At 44.3% G+C, this 21,523-nt stretch overlaps 2 protein-coding genes across 8 annotated transcripts in view; one reads left to right on the plus strand and one right to left on the minus strand.

Annotated features, from left to right (window-relative positions):
* The window catches only part of ERI2 (ERI1 exoribonuclease family member 2), a 40,104-nt gene that overhangs the window by 2,039 nt on the left and 16,542 nt on the right, over positions 1-21,523 (minus strand). Inside the window, exons 1-8 of one of the 5 annotated variants that reach the window (XM_075899426.2) lie at positions 13,867-14,034; positions 11,699-11,769; positions 11,529-11,612; positions 10,385-10,512; positions 10,032-10,188; positions 8,558-8,658; positions 3,563-3,644; positions 1,477-1,565 (exon numbers count right to left, since the gene is read on the minus strand). In XM_075899426.2, coding sequence (XP_075755541.1) covers positions 1,477-1,565; positions 3,563-3,644; positions 8,558-8,658; positions 10,032-10,188; positions 10,385-10,512; positions 11,529-11,612; positions 11,699-11,769; positions 13,867-13,889 — 735 coding nt within the window. In that variant the 5' untranslated portion in view covers positions 13,890-14,034. Of the gene's footprint in view, positions 1-1,476; positions 1,566-3,562; positions 3,645-8,557; positions 8,659-10,031; positions 10,189-10,384; positions 10,513-11,528; positions 11,613-11,691; positions 11,770-13,866; positions 14,035-21,523 lie in introns of those variants that run through there. The other 4 variants (XM_075899427.2, XM_089782306.1, XM_075899428.2 and 1 more) reach the window with 4 other exon arrangements.
* REXO5 (RNA exonuclease 5) overlaps positions 14,038-21,523 on the plus strand; it is a 43,528-nt gene continuing 36,042 nt past the window's right edge. For 2 of the 3 annotated variants that reach the window (XM_075899424.2, XM_006123130.4), the window contains exons 1-4: positions 14,038-14,177; positions 16,510-16,663; positions 18,649-18,770; positions 20,977-21,103. In XM_075899424.2, the coding sequence (XP_075755539.2) occupies positions 16,523-16,663; positions 18,649-18,770; positions 20,977-21,103 (390 nt within the window). In that variant the 5' untranslated portion in view covers positions 14,038-14,177; positions 16,510-16,522. Of the gene's footprint in view, positions 14,178-16,509; positions 16,664-18,648; positions 18,771-20,976; positions 21,104-21,523 lie in introns of those variants that run through there. The other variant, XM_075899425.2, reaches the window with a different exon arrangement.

Raw genomic sequence — 21,523 nt, forward strand, 5'->3', positions numbered from 1 at the left:
CATGGTACCATCTACATGTTTTGTTAGACTTTAAGGTGCTGCTAGACTATTTGTTGTTTTTTAAGTTTTTCTAGTTACAGACTAACTCGGCTACCCCTCTGAAGTTTTTTTTAATTTATGGCAGGCATGGGGAACCTTTTTTGTATTGGGGGCCACTGACCCATAGAAAAATCAGCTGGGGACCACAGAAGTGAGAAGCACTAAAAACTCCTCCTAAAACCCACAACTCTCACTGCTGTGGGCCCCAAATGAGATACCTTACTCTTCTGGCACTCCAGCCCCACGGGGTGAGAGACAGGGAGTACTGAGGTTCAGGGCTTCCCACAGGCCAAATTTACTTTTCTGGGGTTCTGGAGTTAGTGGATTTTGTGGACCTCCTTAGGCTCTGGAGTGGGGACAAAAATGAGGGGTTGAATGTGCGGGACAGGGCTGCCAGCGAGTAGGATAGGTATGCAGTATCTGGGCAGGAGGTGGGGTGCAGGAAGGAGTGAGGCGAGCAGGGTCTGGAAGGGAGTTTGGCAGCAGGAGGAGGGAGTTGGGGGCAGGAGGGGGTGGGGGAGTAACACAGAAAAGGTGAGAGGATGAGAATGCAGCCAAATAGCAAAATGGGGAGGGAGGCAAGAAGGGGGAGGTAAAGAATGTGCAGCTTCTGCAAAGTAAAATTGTATCCCCCCTCCCATCTTCTCTGCTCCAGCCTCGTTCCCCTCCCCAGTCCGATGTCCTGAATCGCCACATCCCCCTCACTGCAACCCCTGCCCCCTCCCATCCTGTCCCCGCATCCTCCTTCAACTCCCCCGCGTACTCCCACATCCCTGTGCCCCCAGTATGCACACTGGCAGGGCAGCAGCACTGAGGCAAGGAAGAGCTGGGGAGGAAGGACCAGAATCAGTTCCCTGCCAGGGCTCACATCTCACCTGCAGGCTGCTGCTCTGGGGCGGGCAGACACAGCAATGTGTTGGGAAAAGGACTCCCTGCCCTCCCTTCCCCCACAACCCGCGGGAGCAGTGCAGCACAGCCCAGGCCCTGGCATCTCACGGAGGCAGCAGCAGCTTGTGACCAGCTGGCCAGCCCCAGATCTACAGAGCAGCTCCAGCCCTGCCCCCTCCCAAAGCAGGAAGATGAGCCTGTAGCAAGGGGAGGGTGTTAACCCCTTAGCTCCTAGGAGCTGCATGCCCAGAGTGGGCAGGGGCATCCCCAGGGATGCAGAGCATAGTGCGAGGTCATGCTGCTCTCTCCACTTGCCAGGCTGCCCCGTCCCCTACATGCCTATGTCTCCCCTGGCCCATCGGCCTGCACTTGCCCTTCCAGCAGGAAGCCAGAACTGGTTCTCCAGCCTGCAGCTGTGTGGTGACTGCAAGGCTCAAGCCACTGCTGGGAAGGGCAGAGGGACCGAGCTCCCGTTGCGTGTGCCACTCAAAATCGGCTCACGTGCCACTGATAGCAAGCCTGCCATAGGCTGCCAACCCCTGCACTAACCTTATCCAAAGATTTAGTAATTTTCATTACACATCCATCACAGATCATCCTCCAAGCCAGACGGGCAGTATTCCGAGAATCATCCAACCCTTCAGAAGACATTTTATTTTAATGTATTATTGAGAATAGTAGTTATAAAGTGACCTAATGATTTACACTAAATTCTCTTAACTTCCCAAGGTCTGTTAAAAGAGGTACATACAACAATGAAAACTATTGACAATACAGGTACACGATGAGCTGTGGCAGTTCAAGCTCTTCCACACCACACCATAAAAGTTACACCCTGTGTGAGTGGAAACTCCCATGATTATTCTAATCTTTGGGAATCTCTCTACTGAGCCATTTATAATGACCAAACGATGCTAATGGTTTTTGTATGTGAATTAAAAGTTTGACCTCTTGTATAGTAACCAGTCTTGTAAGTCTTCTCCGCAGAGCACTGTGATGTACTTCAGTGACAGTTCTGTGCCTGAGACCCTGCAGAATCAGATCTTAGAAATGAAAAATCACTGTGTCCTGAATCATCCAATACCTCTGCCAATATTTTAAAAGGGCTGTAGAGGTGATCCTGGTAATTACAGACCCGTAAGTCTAACATCAGTACCGGGCAAATTAATTGAAACTATAGTAAAGAATATAATTGTCAGACACATAGATGAACATAATTTGCTGGGGAAAAGTCAACTTGGTTTATGTAAAGGGAAATCATGCCTTACTAATCTACTATAGTTCTTTGAGTGGGGGGTCAATAAATGTGGACAAGTGGGATGCAGGGGATATAGTGTACTTAAGATTTCCAGAATGCCTTTGACAACGTCCCTTACCAACAGCTCTTAAGTAAAGTAAGTTGTCACGGGATAAGAGGGAAGATCCTCTCATGGACTGATAACTGATTAAAAGACGGGAAACAAAGGGTAGGAATAAATGATAAGTTTTCAAAATGGAGAGAAGTAACTAGTAGTTTCCCCCAAGGGTCCGTACTGAGACCAATCCTAATCCATCTATTTATAAATGATCTGGAGAAAGGGGTAAACAGCGAGGTGGCAACATTTGTAGATGATACTAAACTGCTTAAGATAGTTAAGACCAAAGCAGACTGAAGCGCTTCAAAAATCTCACAAAACTTAGTGACTGAGCAACAAAACGGCAAATGAAATGTAATGTTGATAAATGTAAAGTAATGCACATTGGAAAAAATAATCCCAACTATACATACAACATGATGGGGACTAATTCAGCTATAACTACACAATAGAGAGATCTTGGAGTCACTGTGGATCGTTCTCTGAAAACATCCACTCAATATGCAGCAGCAGTCAAAAAAGCAAACAGAATGTTAGGAATCATTAAAAAAGGATTATAGATAAAACAGAGAATATCTTATTGCCTCTATATAAATCTGTGGTACGCCCACATCTTGAATATTGCATACAGATGTGGTTGCCTTAGCTCAAAAAAGATATATTGGCATTAAAAAGGTTCAGGAAAGGGCAACAAAAATTATTAGGGGTTTGGAATGGGTCCCATATGAAAAGAGATTAAAAAGACTGGGACTTTTCAATTTAGAAAAGAGTAGACTAAGAAGTTTATAAAACCATGACTGGCGTGGAAAAAGTGAATAAGGAAAACTTATTCTTATTCCCATAACTTATTCCCATAACATAAGAACTAGGGGGTCACCAAATGAAATTAATAGGTAGCATGTTTAAAACGACTAAAAGGAGGTTTTTCTTCACACAGCACAGTCAGCCTGTGGAACTCCTTGACAAAGGATGTTGTGAAGACCAGGACTTTAGCAGGGTTCAAAAAAGAACTAGATAAATTCATGAAGATTAAGACCATCAATGGCTGTTAGCCAGGATGGGTAGGACTGGTGTCAGAGGCTGGAAATGGAGAGGGATCACATAATGATTACACCTGTCTGCTCACTCCCTCTGGGGCATCTGGAATTGGCCACTGTCAGGAAGACAGTATCCTGGGCTAGATGGACCTTTGGTCTGACCCAGTATTGGTGTTTTATGTACCTTAATGAAAAAGTTTTTCTGGAAAAAAAAAAAAAAAAGAACTGTCATGTTGTACTCACCAGAATGTTCCCGTCCTTCAAATTCTATCCCCAAATCCTGTAGAGCACCATGTAGCCCTTTTGGCTTTCTACTGTAGAAGAGCTTTAAAAAAACAATTTTTTTTAGTGAAAAATATGGGGACCTGGGAGATGGGTTGGAAATAGGAGAGAGATTGGCCTATAATAACAGAGATAAAGGAAAGACAAAGCAGAATTGAGGCAAAAATCAAATCAGTATCTTAGATGCCTGTATGCAAATGCAAGAAGTATGGGTAACAGGCAGGAAGAACTTGAAGTGCTAATACATGAACACAACTATGACATGGTTGGTATTACAGAGACCTGGTGGGATAATACACATGATTGTTATATTAGTATAGAAGAATACAGTTTACTCAGAAAGGACAGGCGGGAAGAGGAGGTGTTGCCTTATATATTAAAAATGTGTACACTTGAACTGAGGTGGAGATTGATGTAGGGACACACTTGTTGAGAGTCTCAGGGTTATGTTAAAAGGGGTAAAACACAACAGTGATGTCATGCTATGGGTCTACTAAAGACCACCTACGCAGGCAGAAGAGATGGATGAGCCTTTTTTAAAACAACTCACAAAAACATCCAAAGCGCAGCATTTGGTGGCGATGAGGGACTTCTACTATCCAGACAGAAGTTGGGAAACTAACACAGCAGGGCACAGATTATCCAATAAGTACTTGGACTGCATTGAAAACATTTTTTTATTTCATAAGGTTAAGATAATTATTGGGGGGAAGCTGTTCCAGATTTGAAGTGAACAAATAGGGAGGAACTGGTTGAAAATTTGAAGTGGAAGACAGCTTGGGGTGAAAGTGATCATGAAATCATAGAGTTCATGATTCTAGGGAATGGTAGAAGGGAGAACAGCAAAACAGAGAGAATAGATTTCAGGGAGGCAGATTTTAGTAAACTCTGAGAGCTGGGTAGGTAAGGTCCCATGGGAAGTAAAACTTAAGAGGAAAAACAACTTAAGAGAGTTGGCTGTTTTTCAAAGGAACATTATTAAGGGCACAAAAGCAATTCCGCTACATAGGAAATATAGAAAGAATGGCAAAAGACCGCTGTCGCTTAACCAGGAGATCTTTCATGATCTAAAAATAAAAAATGAGTCATATAAAAAGTAGAAACCAGGTTGACTTCCAAAGGATGAATATAAGCAAACAACATAGGTATGCAAGGGCATGATTAGAAAGGCAAAGGCACAAAACGAGCTCAATCTAGCTAGAGACATAAAGAGTAACAAGAAGACATTCTATAAATATATTAAAAGCAAGAAGACCAAGGATAGGCTAGGCCCACTGTTCAGTGAGGAGAGAGAAACAATAACAGGAAACCTGAAAATCACAGAGGTGCTTAATGACTTATTTGTTTTGGTCTTCACTAAGAAGTTTGATGACGAAGAGATGACTAACATAGGGTATGTCTACACTTGCATCCTCTTTTGAGAGAGGAATGCAAATGAAGACATTCAAAATTGCAAATGAAGCCGGGATTTAAATATCCCGCGCTTCATTTGCATAATCACGTTATGGCGCTATTTCGAAATAACAAATGTGGTCTAGATGCGGTTATTTCAGGAGAACATCCTTCTTCAGAAATAACTGTTAAACCTCATTTTATGACGAATAAAGATTATTTCGGAAGAAGGGTGTTCTCCCGAAATAACCGCATCTACACCGTGTTTTGTATTTTGAAATAGCGCTATTTTGAAATAGCACCATAATGCGATTATGCAAATGAAGCACAGGATATTTAAAACCCGGCTTCATTTGCAATTTCAAATGTCTTCACTTGTACCCCTCTCTCAAAAGAGGGTGCAAGTGTAGACATACCCATAGTGAATACCGGTGGGAATGTGATAGGTTTAGAAGAAGTTTAAAAAAAAGAAGTTAAAAATCACTTAGAAAGCTTAGATGTCTTCAAGTCACCAAGGCCTGATGAAGTGCATCCTAGAATACTCAAGGAGCTAATAGAGGAGGTATCTGAGCCTTTAGCTGTCATCTTTGAAAAGTCATGGAAGATAGGTGAGATTCCAGAAGAGTGGAAAAAGGCAAATATAGTCCCCATCTATAAAAAGGAAAATAAGAACAACTCAGAAAACTACAGACCAGTTTAACTTCTGTGCCAGGAAAAATAATGGAGCAGGTAATTAAGGAATTCATCTGGAAGAAAATAAGATGATAGGTAACAGCCAGTATGGATATGTAAAGAACAAATCATGTCAAACCAATTTGATAGCTTTCTATGATAGGATAACAAGTCTTGTGGATAAGGAATACCTACACTTTAGTAAGGCATTTGATATGGTCTCTCATGACCTTCTTATCAATAAACTAGGCATATACAATTTAGATGGGGCTATTATAAGGTGGGTGCATAACTGGCTGGATAACTGTTCTCAGAGAATAGTTATTAACTGTTCACAGTCATGCTGGAAGGGCATACCAAGTCAGGTGCTGCAGGGGTCTGATTTGGGACTGGTTCTGTTCAATATCTTCATCAACGATTTAGATGATGGCATAAAGAGTACACTTATTAAGTTTGCAGATGATACCAAACTGAGAAGGGTTGAGAAACACTGGTCTAGAATACATGAACTATGAGGCAAGGCCGAAGGAACTGGGCTTGTTTAGTCTGGAAAAGAGAAGACTGAGAGAGGACATGATCGCAGTTTTCAGGTATCTAAAAGGGTGTCACGAGGAGTGTGGGGGGGAAGAGAACTCTTCTCCTTGGCTTCTGATGATAGGACAAGAAGCAATGGGCTTAAATTACAGCAAGGGAGGTTTAGTTTGGACATTAGGAAAAACGTCTTAACAGTCAGGGTGGTTAAACACTGGAATAAATTGCCTAGGCAGGTTGTGGAATCTCCATCACTGGAGATATTTAAGAGTAGGTTGGATAGACATCTATCAGGGATGATCTAGACAGTACTTGGTCCTGCCATGAGGGCAGGGGACTGGACTTGATGTCCTCTCGAGGTCCCTTCCAGTTCTATGATTCTATGAATTATACAAAGCCCTTGTGAGGAAAGTATCCTCATTTTACAGATAAGTTAAGAAAGCATAGAGCAAATCAGAATTGCCAAGAATCCAGAACTCTGGTCTCAGCATTGTGCCAACTCATGCTACTGTACCCTGTCAAATACTTCAGTTAAATATGTACAATCTGCATCGAAGACAGAAATAACTAAATAGCGTATTGGGAATACAATTATAAATTGCGTCAGTCTGTTCATTGAAATCAGTGGTCCTCAAATTTTTTGTCCTATGGTCTACCCCATTCAACATAGACCTTTCCATGAACCACCAGTCAACCACCCATGATGACAAAATGGGTGCAGAGAGTTTGGGGTGTGGAGTCTGGCCAAGAGGTTGGGTGCAGGAACACGCTGAGGGTGGGGGTCTGGCCGGGAGGTTGGGTGCAGTAGCGGGCTGGAGTTGAGTGGGTTCAGGAGTGGGCTGAGGGTAGGTAGTTTAGGAGAGAGAGAGGGTACAGGAGTAGAGTGGTGGTATGGGATCTCTGTGGGAACAGGAGTGCATGAGGGCGATGGGTGTGTGGGATCGTGCCAGGAGGGAGATGGGGGTGCTTGTCTGGCTCTGTACCTCCCACCACTTCCAGGCACACCCTCCTGCTGCTCCCATTGGCCGTGATTCCAGCCAATGGGGAGTAGCAAAGAAAGTCTCCAGGCAAGCAGTTTCCTGCATTAAAGTTCCCCTAGCCGGGGGGTGGGGGGGAAGTGAAGGGGGGACGGTGGGTGGCAGCACACAGAGCCACTTCCCTTCCCCATAAGCTGGATCCAGCCCAGGAAGCTTGCCATCCTGCCAGTACAACGGGAAACCAGTGCTAGCACTCCAACCTCACAGGGGAGAAGCAGGGCTAGAGCGAGAACACGGGCTTCCTATTGCAGGAGGGGGAGAGAGTCCTGAGCCCACAACCCACCTCCAAGACAGTTGCGGACAACTAGTGGTCCACAGACCACACTCTGAGGACCACCAATTGAAATTGTTGTATGTGGTGTAAATTCCTTTTAAATAGAATACAGAGAAATTATTCCAAGAAATACAGGCAGTCCCCGGGTTACATGGATCCGACTTACATCGGATCCCTACTTACAAACGGGGTGAGACAACCCCGCACTAGCTGCTTCCCCCCAGCAGACCAGGGAGACGCGAAGCTAGCGCCCCCTCCCCCCAGCAGACCAGGGAGACGTGGAGTGGCTTTTCTCAGCAGACACCTCAGCTTGAGAATAAAGGACTGAGGGAAGTGAGGTGTGGGAGAATAAAACTGAGCTCTGGAGAAATGTTTGGCTAGAGTTTCCCCTACAATATGTACCAGTTCCGACTTACATACAAATTCAACTTAAGAACAAACCTACAGTCCCTATCTTGTACGTAACCGGGGACTGCCTGTATCTAATATTTCTAGATTGCTGAGAAACACAGAAGATACATATTGCTGTGGTAAATAAAAAGTGACTTTCTATTCAAATAATTTTAGACTAGTCCAAATTACTTTATCATCATTCAATTGTATATTAGTCATGCTGTTTAGAATGCACTAACTGGAAAACCTCAATTTTTGTATCAGATTCAGAAGTGCTATTCAAGCAGAGGAAGCTTATTGTGTTTTAGCCAAGGAAGGAAAACCGTAATGCAAGCATGACAGACTGGGAAGCGACAAAAGCAGGAAAAATAAGGGACATGGTCAAAACAGCCAGAAAATTTCTCATTGGCCTATGAACAGTATAACATGTACTCCAGATTCTTACCATGTTTTGTATTTAAAATCAAGCCTTCTAAAATTAAAATGTATATAGTTCTGAAGCAAACATCATTCTTTTATATTGATCAGTAAAATGTGTGCACATGTGTAGAAGAAACAATCAGGTAACCCTGTTGTTAGCTTACATATATACTATCTACTTTTACTCATTTGAGGAGATGAAACATTTGTACCCATATAATCTATTGATTTGCCCACCTTGTATGTTGCCCTGAGATCAATCCAGGAGTTTAAAATGTCGGGTTTTCGCAGTTGCTTCCTTCTGCATTCATACTGCAAGCAAACCCCAAGATCCCAGTCTGCATAAGAGAAAAAACAATTTTTTTTAAATTTTCATGATTACTAAGTATGTGTATTGATCAAATCTGAATAGACTAGAATTTGATAAAAATAATTTATCTTGCTGATATATTAAGTAATCACAATTGTTTATAAAATAATCACCAAAGGCAGAATTTTTCTAGTTTTTCTTATATGGCAAACTTAATGGCCAAGTAATTGAAGACTCTAAATACATCTCTCAAGGCCTGGATTCAAAACTGGCTTAAATCATAAGTAAATAGAACAGAACACTGGCCTATTAGTATTGTTCTGAACTCCCATCCAAGAAACGCAAATTAATTCTGGAGTCTTGTTTTTAGTCCAGAAGTACTAAGAGTGCTGCAACTTGGCATCAGAGAAAATTAGTGATATACGTTGCTTGACAATGATCTGATTAAAGAATTATGTTGTACACGTTTTGAAGGACCTCCTAGACCAGGACTGGGCAAGAAGCAGACTGGGAGCCAGATCCAGCCTGCCTAACACTTTGATCCAGCCCGCAGACTGCATCTGACCACTTTCTATTTATATCCTGCTGCCCATGCCACCAAATTTCCATACAGTGGCTCATTCAGCAGGATCCTATTTAAATAGCGCATGGCGCTACCGTGGCATAGACCAGAGCCATGAGCCCTTTAAATAGCTGTAACTACCCAGGTGGCTCCCATGCAACATGGTAGCAGCGAGACCAGGAGCTGCAAGCCCTTTAAATAGCAACAATTTAAAGGGCTCATGATTCATAGCCCTGCCACTACCAAGTTGCCTGGCAGCAGGGCTCATGGCTCTGGCCCCTGCTGTGGTAATACTGCAACAGGGAGTCCTTTAAATAGCTGCAGCAACCTCAGGCAGGTGCTAGGCAATGTGGTAGCAGTGAGCTGTTTGCTGTGTTTTTAATTCAAAGCCTCTGACCTCAGATTACTCTGGGGGGGGGAGTTATTCGCCAGCCCCACCCTCTGGCTCCTGTGTACCAAAATTCATTAAATGCTCCCCCTGCCCCCCATAAAAATTATTGCCCACCCTGTCCTAGACAGCTGTCTTAAAGGCACAAGGAGCAACTCAGGGTAAATAATCACAAACGAAATGGATTTTGTATGTTTGGTGTAGTCCCAACAATATGTATTGTTATCATAAACACACAGTGTGGTTCAGATCGGAAATATATGCTCCCAGAGACCTTGTACAGACACAGCAAGGAGTGAGGCTTGATGGCAAGACAATGACACACTGCAGAGCTTGGTAGAAACATTTGCATTTATACATGCCTATGCTGTGCCAGAGTCTAACCTGAACCATCAGGTATTCATTTTTATGAATACTACATTCCAGAAAACAAAACAAAACTGTTCCTTACCTGACCAAGTAACAAAGGTACTTGGTTTTGCTTCAGAAATAGAATGGCTTGAAACATCTGATTTGAAAATAATTTTCTTCTCCTTTTGTATCTTTTGAATCCACTTAGAAAACTGTGATAAGCAAATATTTAGAGGAACTCCTTCATCAACTTGATTCTTGATAAAATAGAAGAAAAGGTACATGTAAATATCTGTTAGTATGCCCATCTAATGTGTAAGCAACATATGCACTTTTACACTATCAGAAAAATTATCTTCCTACATAGCTATAAATAGGGCTGTTTCCAAAATTAAGATCCTAAAAATTAACTAAATTATAAGTCTCCTGCAATAGATAGAATAAAAACTGTACCTGCTTTATTCCAGTTAGTTCAGTACAAAATTCAGAGAGAATTGGATGTTCCTGAGGTTGGACGAACATATGGAATTCAGATTCAATCTCTCCAGTTGAAGTGTTTAACAAAACTGATGGAAATTCAACTAGATTAAAAAAAGGTTATTTGTATAAATAATTCAAGTTGCTTTACACTAGGATTTAAATTACACACTGTTCAGCAAAAAGAGATACATAGGTACTACAACTGACCCGTACTACACCCACCCACACACACATATCCAGCTCATCCACAAAAAGCTCATGATTCTATGTATTTTTGTTAGTCTCAAACAGCACATCTACACAGCAAGACTACAATCAAATTAAACTATGTAACTTCAGCTATGTCAATTACGTAGCTGAAGTCGAAATAGCTTAACTCGGCTTTTGGCACTGTCTACACAGTAGAAAGTTCAAGGAAGAAAACTCTTCCTTCAAATTCCCTTACTCCTTGTGAAATGAGGGCTACCCTGAGTCGGAGTAAGAAAACCTCCAGGTCGACATTATTTTGAAATAATGACTTGCAGTATAGACATGCACTATGTTATTTTGGAATAACGTCAGTTATTCTGAAATAATGCTGCTGTGTAGACACAGCCTAATGTGCTACAGGAATAGTTGTTTTTACAGATACCATACATACGGCAAAACGTAGCACCTTGTCCAGATTATTCAGATAATTCTGAATGATACTTATTTAAATATATCAGAATATGAACGTTATATCAGAGCAGACAAAATGTATTCTAGCAGCATGTTAAATTAAGCTATTTTATCAAAGAAAATTTATTTGTAGAAATTAAGATTAAATTATTTAATTTGCAAACTAATCTCATTGTAACTGATGGCACTATCTAATTTTAATGCAAATGGTTATACATATTAGCGTTACAAGAAATAGCTTGAAATTTAATAATCTATATTTCACGTTGCAAAAGGCTGATAGTTTGGATATACAGTTTCTGACATTTAATAAAGTGAATAATGACACTTCTTTCCTATTTTCCTTTTTAAGAGAAAAATTCTCCACTTAAGTTATTCCTATTTTACTTTCTTACTGAATAAGACAACCCTTTTTTAAGACGCAACTGCTATCTAACATTCGTATGTATCCACTTACTTATTTCCTGGGTACAATGGCGTTTACCATCTTTCCAGCATGTAGACTCAAAGTCAATAATTATTAAATAGTCAAACAACTGCCCTGCAACATATAAAAACATCTTGTGAATCTGTATCAGTATTAATAAAATTAAAATATATACATTAAGATGGAAACATACCACTCACTTGATCTGACTTTAGTCTGATTCTTGCCATTTGAGGAAGTAATGGAACTTTTTCTAATTAATCCAAGTTGCCTTAAAAACAAAGAGTCATGACTAAATTAACTATTACACTCGGACCCAATCACATATAAGATGAACTGTTTTAACTGGTGAACTATCCATTAGCTGGAGGGCCTGGAATTGCTGATCACATTGGAGTACCAACAGCTTTTTTTAAAAGAGTGATCTCCTTCGAATTTAATAGAACAAAAACATGCAACCATTTACGTAAGCTTCTGAGTACATCTGCAAACCAAACCCACAAAAACTGACTGTGACATCAGCATCAATTAATTTCTAAATTGGCAGCATCCTTAGAATCTTTATGGATAGTCTTTACAACAGAAATACATTCTTATTTTGATTGTATATTGTTACAATATTTCCCCATATTCAAACCCCTGGCCCCTTGCATGTGTCAAGCTGATTTGGGGATCAGTAGTGTTGCCAATTCTGACTGAAGGTATTACAGGAAATTATTTTTTCCAACATGACAATGTTGTTTGTTTAAAATATCCTATTAATATTTCCAGAATTATTTTTAATAGTCACTGGGAGAGGCATCCCGAGTCCAGGAGATCCAGGCCAATCCTGGAGGGGTGGCAACCCTAGGTATTAATGGTTTAGCTCAGCTACCAAGAGTATAACATGTTGCCTTGATTATATTTTTTTTAACATATGTTTTGTTAAGATTTTGGGGGACACAAAACAATTAAGTCACAGAGGTGAATATACCATTTTCAGTCACATTTTAATTAGCCTACAGAACAAACCACGGCACCAATCATAGCAGAGATGTAAAAACCATGCACAACAGTTAACTGGTTAAATGATTTGTTTAACTGGTCAACCAACTAGCTGTGAATGGCGAGGGGCAGCTCCAGCTCCGCCGGCATGCCACGGTCCTGCTGGCTGGGCCACCATGGCAGGGGAGGAGACTCCAGTTAGCTGGTAAGCATGCCAGTAAAGCATATACAGGCAGTCCCAGGGTTACATGGATCCGACTTACATCGGATCCCTACTTACGAACGGGGTGAGGCAACCCTGCACTAGCTGCTTCCCCACAGCAGACCAGGGAGATGCGAAGCTAGCGCCCCCCCCAGCAGACCAGGGAGACACGGAGCGGCTTTTCTCAGCAGACACCTCAGCTTGAGAATAAAGGACTGAGGGAAGTGAGGTGTGGGAGAATAAAACTGAGCTCTGGAGAAATGTTTGGCTAGAGTTACCCCTACAATATGTACCAGTTCCGACTTACATACAAATTCAACTTAAGAACCTACAGTCCCTATCTTGTACGTAACCCGGGGACTGCCTGTACTTACAAATTAACTAGTTAACCATCAACATCCCTAAATCACAATGAACTTCTCAAACAGAAATGTTTAAAAATCAAACTCAATACAGTTGTCCCCTCTCCTTGCCCTCACTTAGGGTGAGCAGACAGCAAATTAGGATGAAGAGGGTGAGGGTGGAACAGGTGTTAATGGAAGAATATCGGGACGGTCCCCTATAAAAATCAGGTTTCAAGAATAGCCATGACTCCTTGTCAGCAAAAACAAGGAGTCCTGTGGCACTAATACATGTATTTGGGCATCAGCTTTCATGGGCAGCCTTCAACAGGACTCGTTCCTCTCAGTATAAAATCAGGACATGTGGCCAGCCCAGAATGGCTCCCCACCCCGTGTTCCCCTACCCACAGAGGTGATGGAGCTGGTACATACTTAAGCATTTCTCTGTGTGTGTGTGTGTGTGTGGGTGTAGCTTTTTTGTAAAGGTGGACCAAAAAGGGTGTGAATTCACCCCCATGACTCCCCCAAGCAAATGGGGGAATCAGCCCCAGCCTGGCAAGATCACGCGTACTTGGGGGACCGTGGGAGGAGCTTTTGCACCCCGCGTGCAGCCTGTGGAAGGAAAGGCGCCGCTGCACCCCGGCTCAAAGCGGCTTCCAGCACATACTGGGGCCGCAGGTCGGGACAATGGCTCTGAGCACCCCAGGCTCCCACGCACCCCCCCTCCCGCGCTCGCTCCTGCGCACCCCCCGCCCGCGCTCGCTCCTGCGCACCCCCCGCCCGCAGCACCTCCCCCAACGCGGGCCCCATCCCCCCCCTGCGCAGCCTGCACAGTCCGCACCGGGCCAGCTGCTTGGTCGCCATCTCCACTCTGGGCACCTCGCGGGAAGGAGCCGCCCGGCCGCTGCGGGGCGCGGCGCAGGCCGGGCGCTTCCGGCCATTTCAAACCTCCCTCCGCCTCCCAAGAGAAGCCGGTTCCGCCCCCATCGGTGCGATCAGCGATCGGCTGCTCCGGCCTGGCTCCGAAAGGGCGGCGCCGTTGCCTGCCCCGCGGAAGGCGGGCTGCTCTGCCCCGGGGCCCCAGGAGGAACAAGTCGATAGCCGAGGAAACGTGTTTCTCGATGAGAGCGCAGGCGGCGCCGGCTAACCTGGGTGAGACCCTAGAGAAGCACTAAAGGCTCCTTCCTCCCCGCGGGCAGGGGGGCATCAAGGGGAAGCCCCCCCTTCTCGTAGGGGGCATCTGGGGATTCGGGGAACCCCCTCCCCGTGTGGGGCACATTGGGGGGCATAGTGGGGGCACCCCCAGCCGGGCACCCCCTGGAAAAAGCCACGTTTCTAAGCGTGGTTGCCAGGGCGTAGCCCCGCTCTGTGTTCCTGAGCCTGCAGCCAGACGGCCCCAGTGCCTCTGCTGCCGCGCAGCGCTTTGCCGCTCTGAGGAACGCGGACCCAGTTTCACAGCCGCTCTTTGTAACCCTGTGGGCAGCAGCGCGCCCCCTGAAATGACCCCGCTTGCTTTGGGCCGCCGGTGGGGAAGCAGCTGTAACTATTCGAGGAGAAGGGAACGTGACAAAACAAGCTGTGAGGTTGCAAGTGGGAGTCTTCCAGCGACCAGGAAGAGGCTGTACAGAAAACCCCCCTTCCCACAAAGACCAGGGCGCTTTGCTGCCAAAGCTTCGAAGAGGAAAACCTGCTTGTTTTTCGGATGCACTGGCTGATATAAAAGATGGAGCCTCTAAGTGCAGTGGAAGAACAAAGCTCTAAAGGGAATCCCAGAAACCAAAGCAGGCTGGTCCATGAACGCCCATCTCACACAGACCAGCGGAGGCTGAGCCTCCCCAAACGGCCCCTCATGGCCCTACCTACGTTCCCCGGACCATCTCTGGCAGACCCACCATCTGTCCCCAGAGTGCCTCTTAAATTTCGATTAATTGACTAATAAAATAGTCAATGCAATTTTCCTCCACTATTCGATCAGATGATAGGGCGCCTCCGCCTTTGAAGTGTAGCAACAGCCCCAAGGCTGTTACTACACTTCAAAGGCCAAAGTGCTGTGGGGAGCATGGGGCCAGCAGGGGACAGTCCTTTCAAAGCAACAGTGTTTCAAAGCAGTAGCACTGCATGCAGTCTGAGGTCAGCTGGAGACTCCCTTGCTGACCTCAGGCTCCATGTGCTGTTGCCACTTTGAAACACTGTGGGGGGCCCAGCGTCAGGCTCCCTGCAGCATTTCAAAACGCACTGCACAGAGCCCTGGATCAGCTGGGGAGTCCCCAGCTGATCCCTGGCTTCACATGGCGCTGCTGCTTTAGAACGCTGTGTGCAGCCTGGGGACACCCCCGCTGGCCCTGGGCTGCACGTGGTGTTTCAAAGCAGCAGTCCCGTGTGGAGCCCAGGATCTGGCCCCAGGCTCCAGCCCCAGGCTCCACACAGTACTGGTGCTTTGGCTGCCAGGCCAGCCCCATTGCTATCAGAGATTCCCCTGCTGGGGCCGGGACTCCCCGGCTGTTGCCTGGCCCCACCGCCAGGATTACTCAGCTGGAGCTCCCAAGCTGCTGTCTGGCCCCACTGCTGCTGGGGGTTTCCCAGTCAGGACTGCCCAGCCATCACAGCCCTACTGCAGGGGGGTTTCCTGGATTCTCCCCACTACCAAGCTCCCCAATGCCACCTGGCCCCACAGATGCTAGGGCTCCACTGCCCAGCCAGGATACCACAGACCCTAAGTTCTCCAGGCTGGCTCCTACTCCTGGGGCTTTTTGGTCCAGCAACATCTGTGGTCTTGTTGGATCATGGATGTTGCTGGACCAGAGAGTCCCAGATTTGGGAGGTTCAACCTGTACAATATTTATATTTCAATTGATTTATAATTATATGGTAAAAATGAGATAGCAAGCAATTTTTCAGAGATTTCATATTCATGTATGTGAACTTCCTGCCTGCTTAATTCCTAGGTGCTTTTTACTTCTAAACCTCAAAATCCATTTTCTGAACTCAAACGATAATCACCTGTGGCTTATTTTTCCTGTGTGCTGCTTCTCTTTTGACCTTGTATACACATAGTTTTCAATTGTGTTAGAGCTTACAATGCTTAATTTCCATCTTGACAGAAACAACTGAATAAATGTTGCTTGTCTGACACAAACCTGGTTTATTTTCACCTCTGCTGGTTACTAATACTTTGATACAGCCATGAAGAACATATTATCAGTGTATATGTACACATAGCTCCCTATCTAGTACTTATGCATACATCATAGAATGATTTTAATGACTATTGTGACCCTGTCTTTCATTTAAAACATCACATGACATTCTTTGGTGAACCAGAATATATGTACCAGAATCAAGACATTTCAGCTGGCGTTAGTTCTTGGGTGACTCATTTAAATTCACATCATATTACAAATTAAATTATGATTGGACTTGCTTTTAAATGTAAAACTAATTACCAAGTGTATGACAATTATATATATTTTTAATGTATCTACAGTCTGTTCTAAGCAATGTTTGCAAGTGAAATGGTTGAGGCAACCTGCATAATTGGACATAAAAGGTCCTGTGAATGTAATGAAGTGGAAGAATTCCAGAAAGTTAAAAGGAAAAAGAACGTAGAAGACATTTGCCAAAACCAGCACAAACGCAAGGTAATCAGTATAATTATTAATTTGTTGTATTACATGTGCATATAGGTGTAGATCCATCAGAAGTATCTTTATTAGAGCTTGATTTTCAATTTGTGATCACCTCCTTCTGAAGAGGTATTTTTGCTTTGCCCCACTATTCACAAGGAATAAAAAAATCACGTTTTCAGTATTCCATAGTGCATATATATGATAGGGATGTTAGCTAGCATGTCATTGAATAGTAATGTAACCGCATACAATTTTAGCAGTTACCCAACTATTCGATAGTCTCCGGAAGTGGGACCAGCACCCAGTGCACTCCCAGCCCCACTTCCACAGGGTGGCAGGTGGAAACCAGTCCACGAGGGGAGCCAGTTTAAAAACCAGCTTCCCATGCAAAGCAGCTCCCGTGCTGCAGTCCCTGATACAGAGGGGACTGCTGCCATGGAACAGACTCTGTCCGCGGCAGCTCCAGGCTCGCGGGGGACACAGCCTGCCCTGTGAGATGCCGGAACAGCCTCTGTCTGTGGGGAGCTCAGAAAGAGGCAGCAACGCAGGGTGGGGGAAAGCAGCTCTGCCCAGCACCAGCTCCTGCCTGCCCCTTTCCCCCTCTTTGCCGGCATGTATCGGCTCCCACCTATCTCCCTCACCCTCTGCACTGCTGCTCTTGATCAGATGCTGGGGGGGGGGGGGATGCATGTAATCAACAGGATTAACAGGGCTAATTGTGTAGTTATCTACACATTGACATCCCTAATATATGACTGCACAGGCCTTTTTTACAATTACTAGTCCAGCATGTATAATTCCTTTCAATGCTCTGGGTTTCTCACATGATGAGCCCTTTGAAAGGGCCAATGTGAGAAGGAATAAGGAGATTTAAGACTTTAGGAGCAAAAAGCACCCAGTTCTCCTCTCCCTTTAAAAACAACCTATCCTGGTTTTTATTCGAGTCACATCCCTTTTCTCCTAAGATGTTGTGCATTCTTTTCCTGTCTCACCTAGCTGCTTTCGATGGCCTGATATACAGGCTCCATTTGAGAAAATCCAGGAGTAGCCCAGGTATCTCTAGCCAAGGCCTCTGCCCAGCCTGTCTCCCAAACTCTTATCTTAGCCGCAGTCTGTCAGTCAGTCACATCAGCCTTTTCTTAGCACACTGCACAACACATGCTGGACTAGTGGTACATTTGAATTCCACATTTTCCAGGGAGATTTGTAATTTTCCTGCATCTGTGCCAGCTGTGAAATAACTCAGCTGCTTGATAGGGTTTTTGAAGAGGTTGAGGGTTTGTTTCTTAGAATGATGTAGGTGGCTGGCTGTTTGAAATGATTATTATAATGTTGCTGAGATTTTATTGTCTGGACTCCTTATTAGAGCACCTAAAGCCCTGGGCAGGCATTTTATTAAAAGTAATAAGAATTAACTAAAAGAATATTATATTAGCAGATTAACATGGTCTTTGTTAAATTGTATTTAATAATTAAATGAGAGAATCTTTAACTGTACTTACATTTTATCAACATATGTGGTCTGGCATGATTTTAGTTAGACAGATGTTCACTTATCATGAGTGTGGTCAAGTTTCCTGTGGTCCCATAAAGTTTGTTTACAGCCACCTGTCCTGGCTCTCTGTTTGGTGCTGTTATTTAGCTCTAATTTCCCTCTAAATGTCTTCTAAGAACCCAGGAAGCAGTGGAAGTGTTGGTAATGCTGATAGAAAATATTGATTTCCTATGGTTTGGTAAGTTCTGTGGTTCGGCACTGGTCACGTCCCCAGGGTACCAGACTAGAGAGGTTAAAGCTGTACCATATGATCTGAAAGGAGAATGTTGTCTAATGATTTAGGGAGACCTGATAGGAAATAGGCTTGCGAACATTTAAAACACTATCACTCAATAATAGTAAGATGCAATTTTGCCTTGCAATCCCCTTCATTTTTCCACTGATCCCCTATATTATTTAGTAGGGCATGTAAATGGTTCTTTACTTGCACTCACTTTTGTAGGAGAAGAAATCCCACTTGTCAGCTGGGTTGTTTAGTGAGGATTGTGAAATCAGCTATGAACAGGTGTATGAGTTGCTTAAGTATGCAGCTTTGGGAAAACATCACAATGCAGTTCAACCCAGGTATAGTATATGTTTATATTCTGTATACATTCACATCCCAGGTTACTGTCCATATGTTAAACTACCTATAGGCACATAAGTAGAGCCCTACCAAATTCACAGCCATGAAAAACATGTCACAGGCTGTGAAATCTGATCTCCTGCCATCCCATGAAAACTAGTCTTTTGTGTGCTCTTACCTTACAGATTTCCTGGCTGTATACCAACATTTTTCAAATTGGGGGTCCTGACCTAAAAAGTGATTGCAGGAGGGTTACAAGGTTATTTTAGGAGGTCATGGTATCAGCACCCTTACTTCTATGATGACTTTGGAGTTGGGTGGTACACTGTACCATGCTACCCTTACTTGTGTGCTGCTGCTGGCAGTGGCTCTGCCTTGAGAGCTGGGCTCCCAACCAGCAGCCACCTCTCCAGCTGCTTAGCTCTGAGGGCAGCGCCACTACCAGTCGCAGTACATAAGTAAGATCAACAATACCACAATCCCCCCACAATAAACTTGCAGCCTTCCTCCCACAACTATTTTTTTTTGTCAGGACCTGTACAATTTCAACACTGTGAAATTTCAGATGTAAAAAGCTGAAATCATGAAATTTACCATTTTAAAAATCATCTGATCATGAAATTGGCCAGAATGGACTGTGAAAGTGGTAGGACCCTACACAAAAACCCTGTTTTTAAATATGCTCTGATTATTTTTGCAAAATTGTCACCATATCATCCATTTATTATATAGAGCAGTCATAGCTAGGTTTTGATTCTGTTTACTCATTTTGATGAGCATGTAAATAAGATGCAGGTGATGGAAATGAATACTATAAGAAAAATGAGTAGCCTTTGGCACCTTAGAACAGTGTTTCTCAAAGTGGGCTGCAGGCCCAATTTGAAAAAGCTGCTAACAGGCCACTCTGGCTTATTTACTTAACTCCTCTACAGTCACAGATTTTTTTTACATATATTTATATTAGGTATGTTAAAGACTAGTCGACTATCCAATAAGCATTTGCTTATCGGATAGTCTGTTGACTAATCGATTTCCCCTCCCCCCCCACACCCTTGCTGCCTCTATCAGATAAGGCAGCAAAGAAGGGGAGGGGAAGGGGTACTTCAAAGCAGCAGCGCCGCACAGCTGAGCCGGGAATCAGCTGTGCAATACCACCGCTTTGAAACCCCAAGGCAGTGTTCAGCTCTGCCCCTTTAAAATGCCCGCCGGGCCGTGGAATCAGGGGTCAACTGGGGACTCCAGGTTCCGTGTGGCATTTCCCCAGAACCTGGGGTCAGCTAGGGAAATGCTGCAGGGAGCCCAGGATTAGCTGGGGAGTCCCCAACTGACCTGGGTTCTGGGGAGCTGCCTTGCAGAGCCTGGGATCAGCTGGAGACATCAAGGAAGCATTTCAAAGGGGCAGCACCGTACAGCTGAGCTGGGGATCAGCTGTGTGGTGGGTGCCTCTTTGAAATGCCGTCCTCTGCACATTTCAAAGGGGCAGCCGTGGAACCTGAGGTCAGCTCGGGACTCTGGGCTCCGCGTGGCATTTCTCCAGAACCAGCTTTTCCAGCTGCCCCCGAGCTCTGCACAGCATGCACTGACCCCGGGCTCCACGGCTTTGAAATGCACAAGAGCCCCCGTGTTAAAGACTAACACAGCTACCCTTCTGAGACTATAAGAAAACTCAGAGCTGTCTTTTCTATGTACTGTATGTTGTTTACATGAACATGTGCATGTATGGACCAATGTGTAAGATTAAGGGCTAGATTCTGTTCTTGCTGAAGTCAACAGGAGCTTGCAAGTGACTTACATGGGAAGAGAACTGGTCTGATGTTTGCTTAATTTTAAAGTACAGGCAGTCCCCGGGTTACGTACAAGATAGGGACTGTAGGTTTGTTCTTAAGTTGAATTTGTATATGTAAGTCGGAACTGGTACATATTGTAGGGGAAACTCTACCAAACATTTCTCCAGAGCTCAGTTTTATTCTCCCACACCTCACTTCCCTCAGTCCTTTATTCTCAAGCTGAGGTGTCTGCTGAGAAAAGCCGCTCCCCGTCTCCCTGGTCTGCTGGGGGGGGGCGCTAGCTTCGCGTCTGCTGGGGGGAAGCAGTTAGTGCGGGGTTGCCTCACCCCGTTTGTAAGTAGGGATCCAATGTAAGTCGGATCCATGTAACCCGGGACTGCCTGTATTTGTAACTGTATTATTTTGATTTCTAATGCAGCTGGTGCCGTATTTACCACCAAAGACACCTGGCGAGGATTGTGGTTATTGTTCTGCAGGAAGTGAGCCAGCTCTATTTCTACAGGTTCTATTTGCAGTTCAAACATCTCAGAAAGGCATTTCAACATGTAAGTCCCCAAACTGTACTTCAGCCAATTAAACAGCCAACAGCGCCCCATGGTTTAACTGCTACAGTGAAATTATTCTCCACCCAGTGGGAAGTGGACATTTCTGAATCCCAAGGGGTCTCCCTTCCTAGCTGCTGTCAGCCTGGAACAAAGGGCCAATCTACGAGATTAGAAGCAGAGTGATTAAAGATTTGCAATTTTTTGAAGTCATAAAATTTGAAATAAAATACATCATCATTTCCACACTACATGTATAATATTCTCTTCAGGAGGGTGATGATATTATAAATATATCTCAGTAGACTTCTGAACTTACTCTAAGCAATATAAATTGGCAGAGGCTCACCAGCTGTGGGTCTAACTCCGTGTTTGCAGACCATGCTGGGTTTTTATAGTAACAATTCCTTCTGGTCCTTGAAG

Source organism: Pelodiscus sinensis, chromosome 15 (assembly GCF_052426305.1).
Source record: "Pelodiscus sinensis isolate ZL-2025 chromosome 15, ASM5242630v1, whole genome shotgun sequence".
NCBI lineage: Eukaryota > Metazoa > Chordata > Testudines > Trionychidae > Pelodiscus > Pelodiscus sinensis.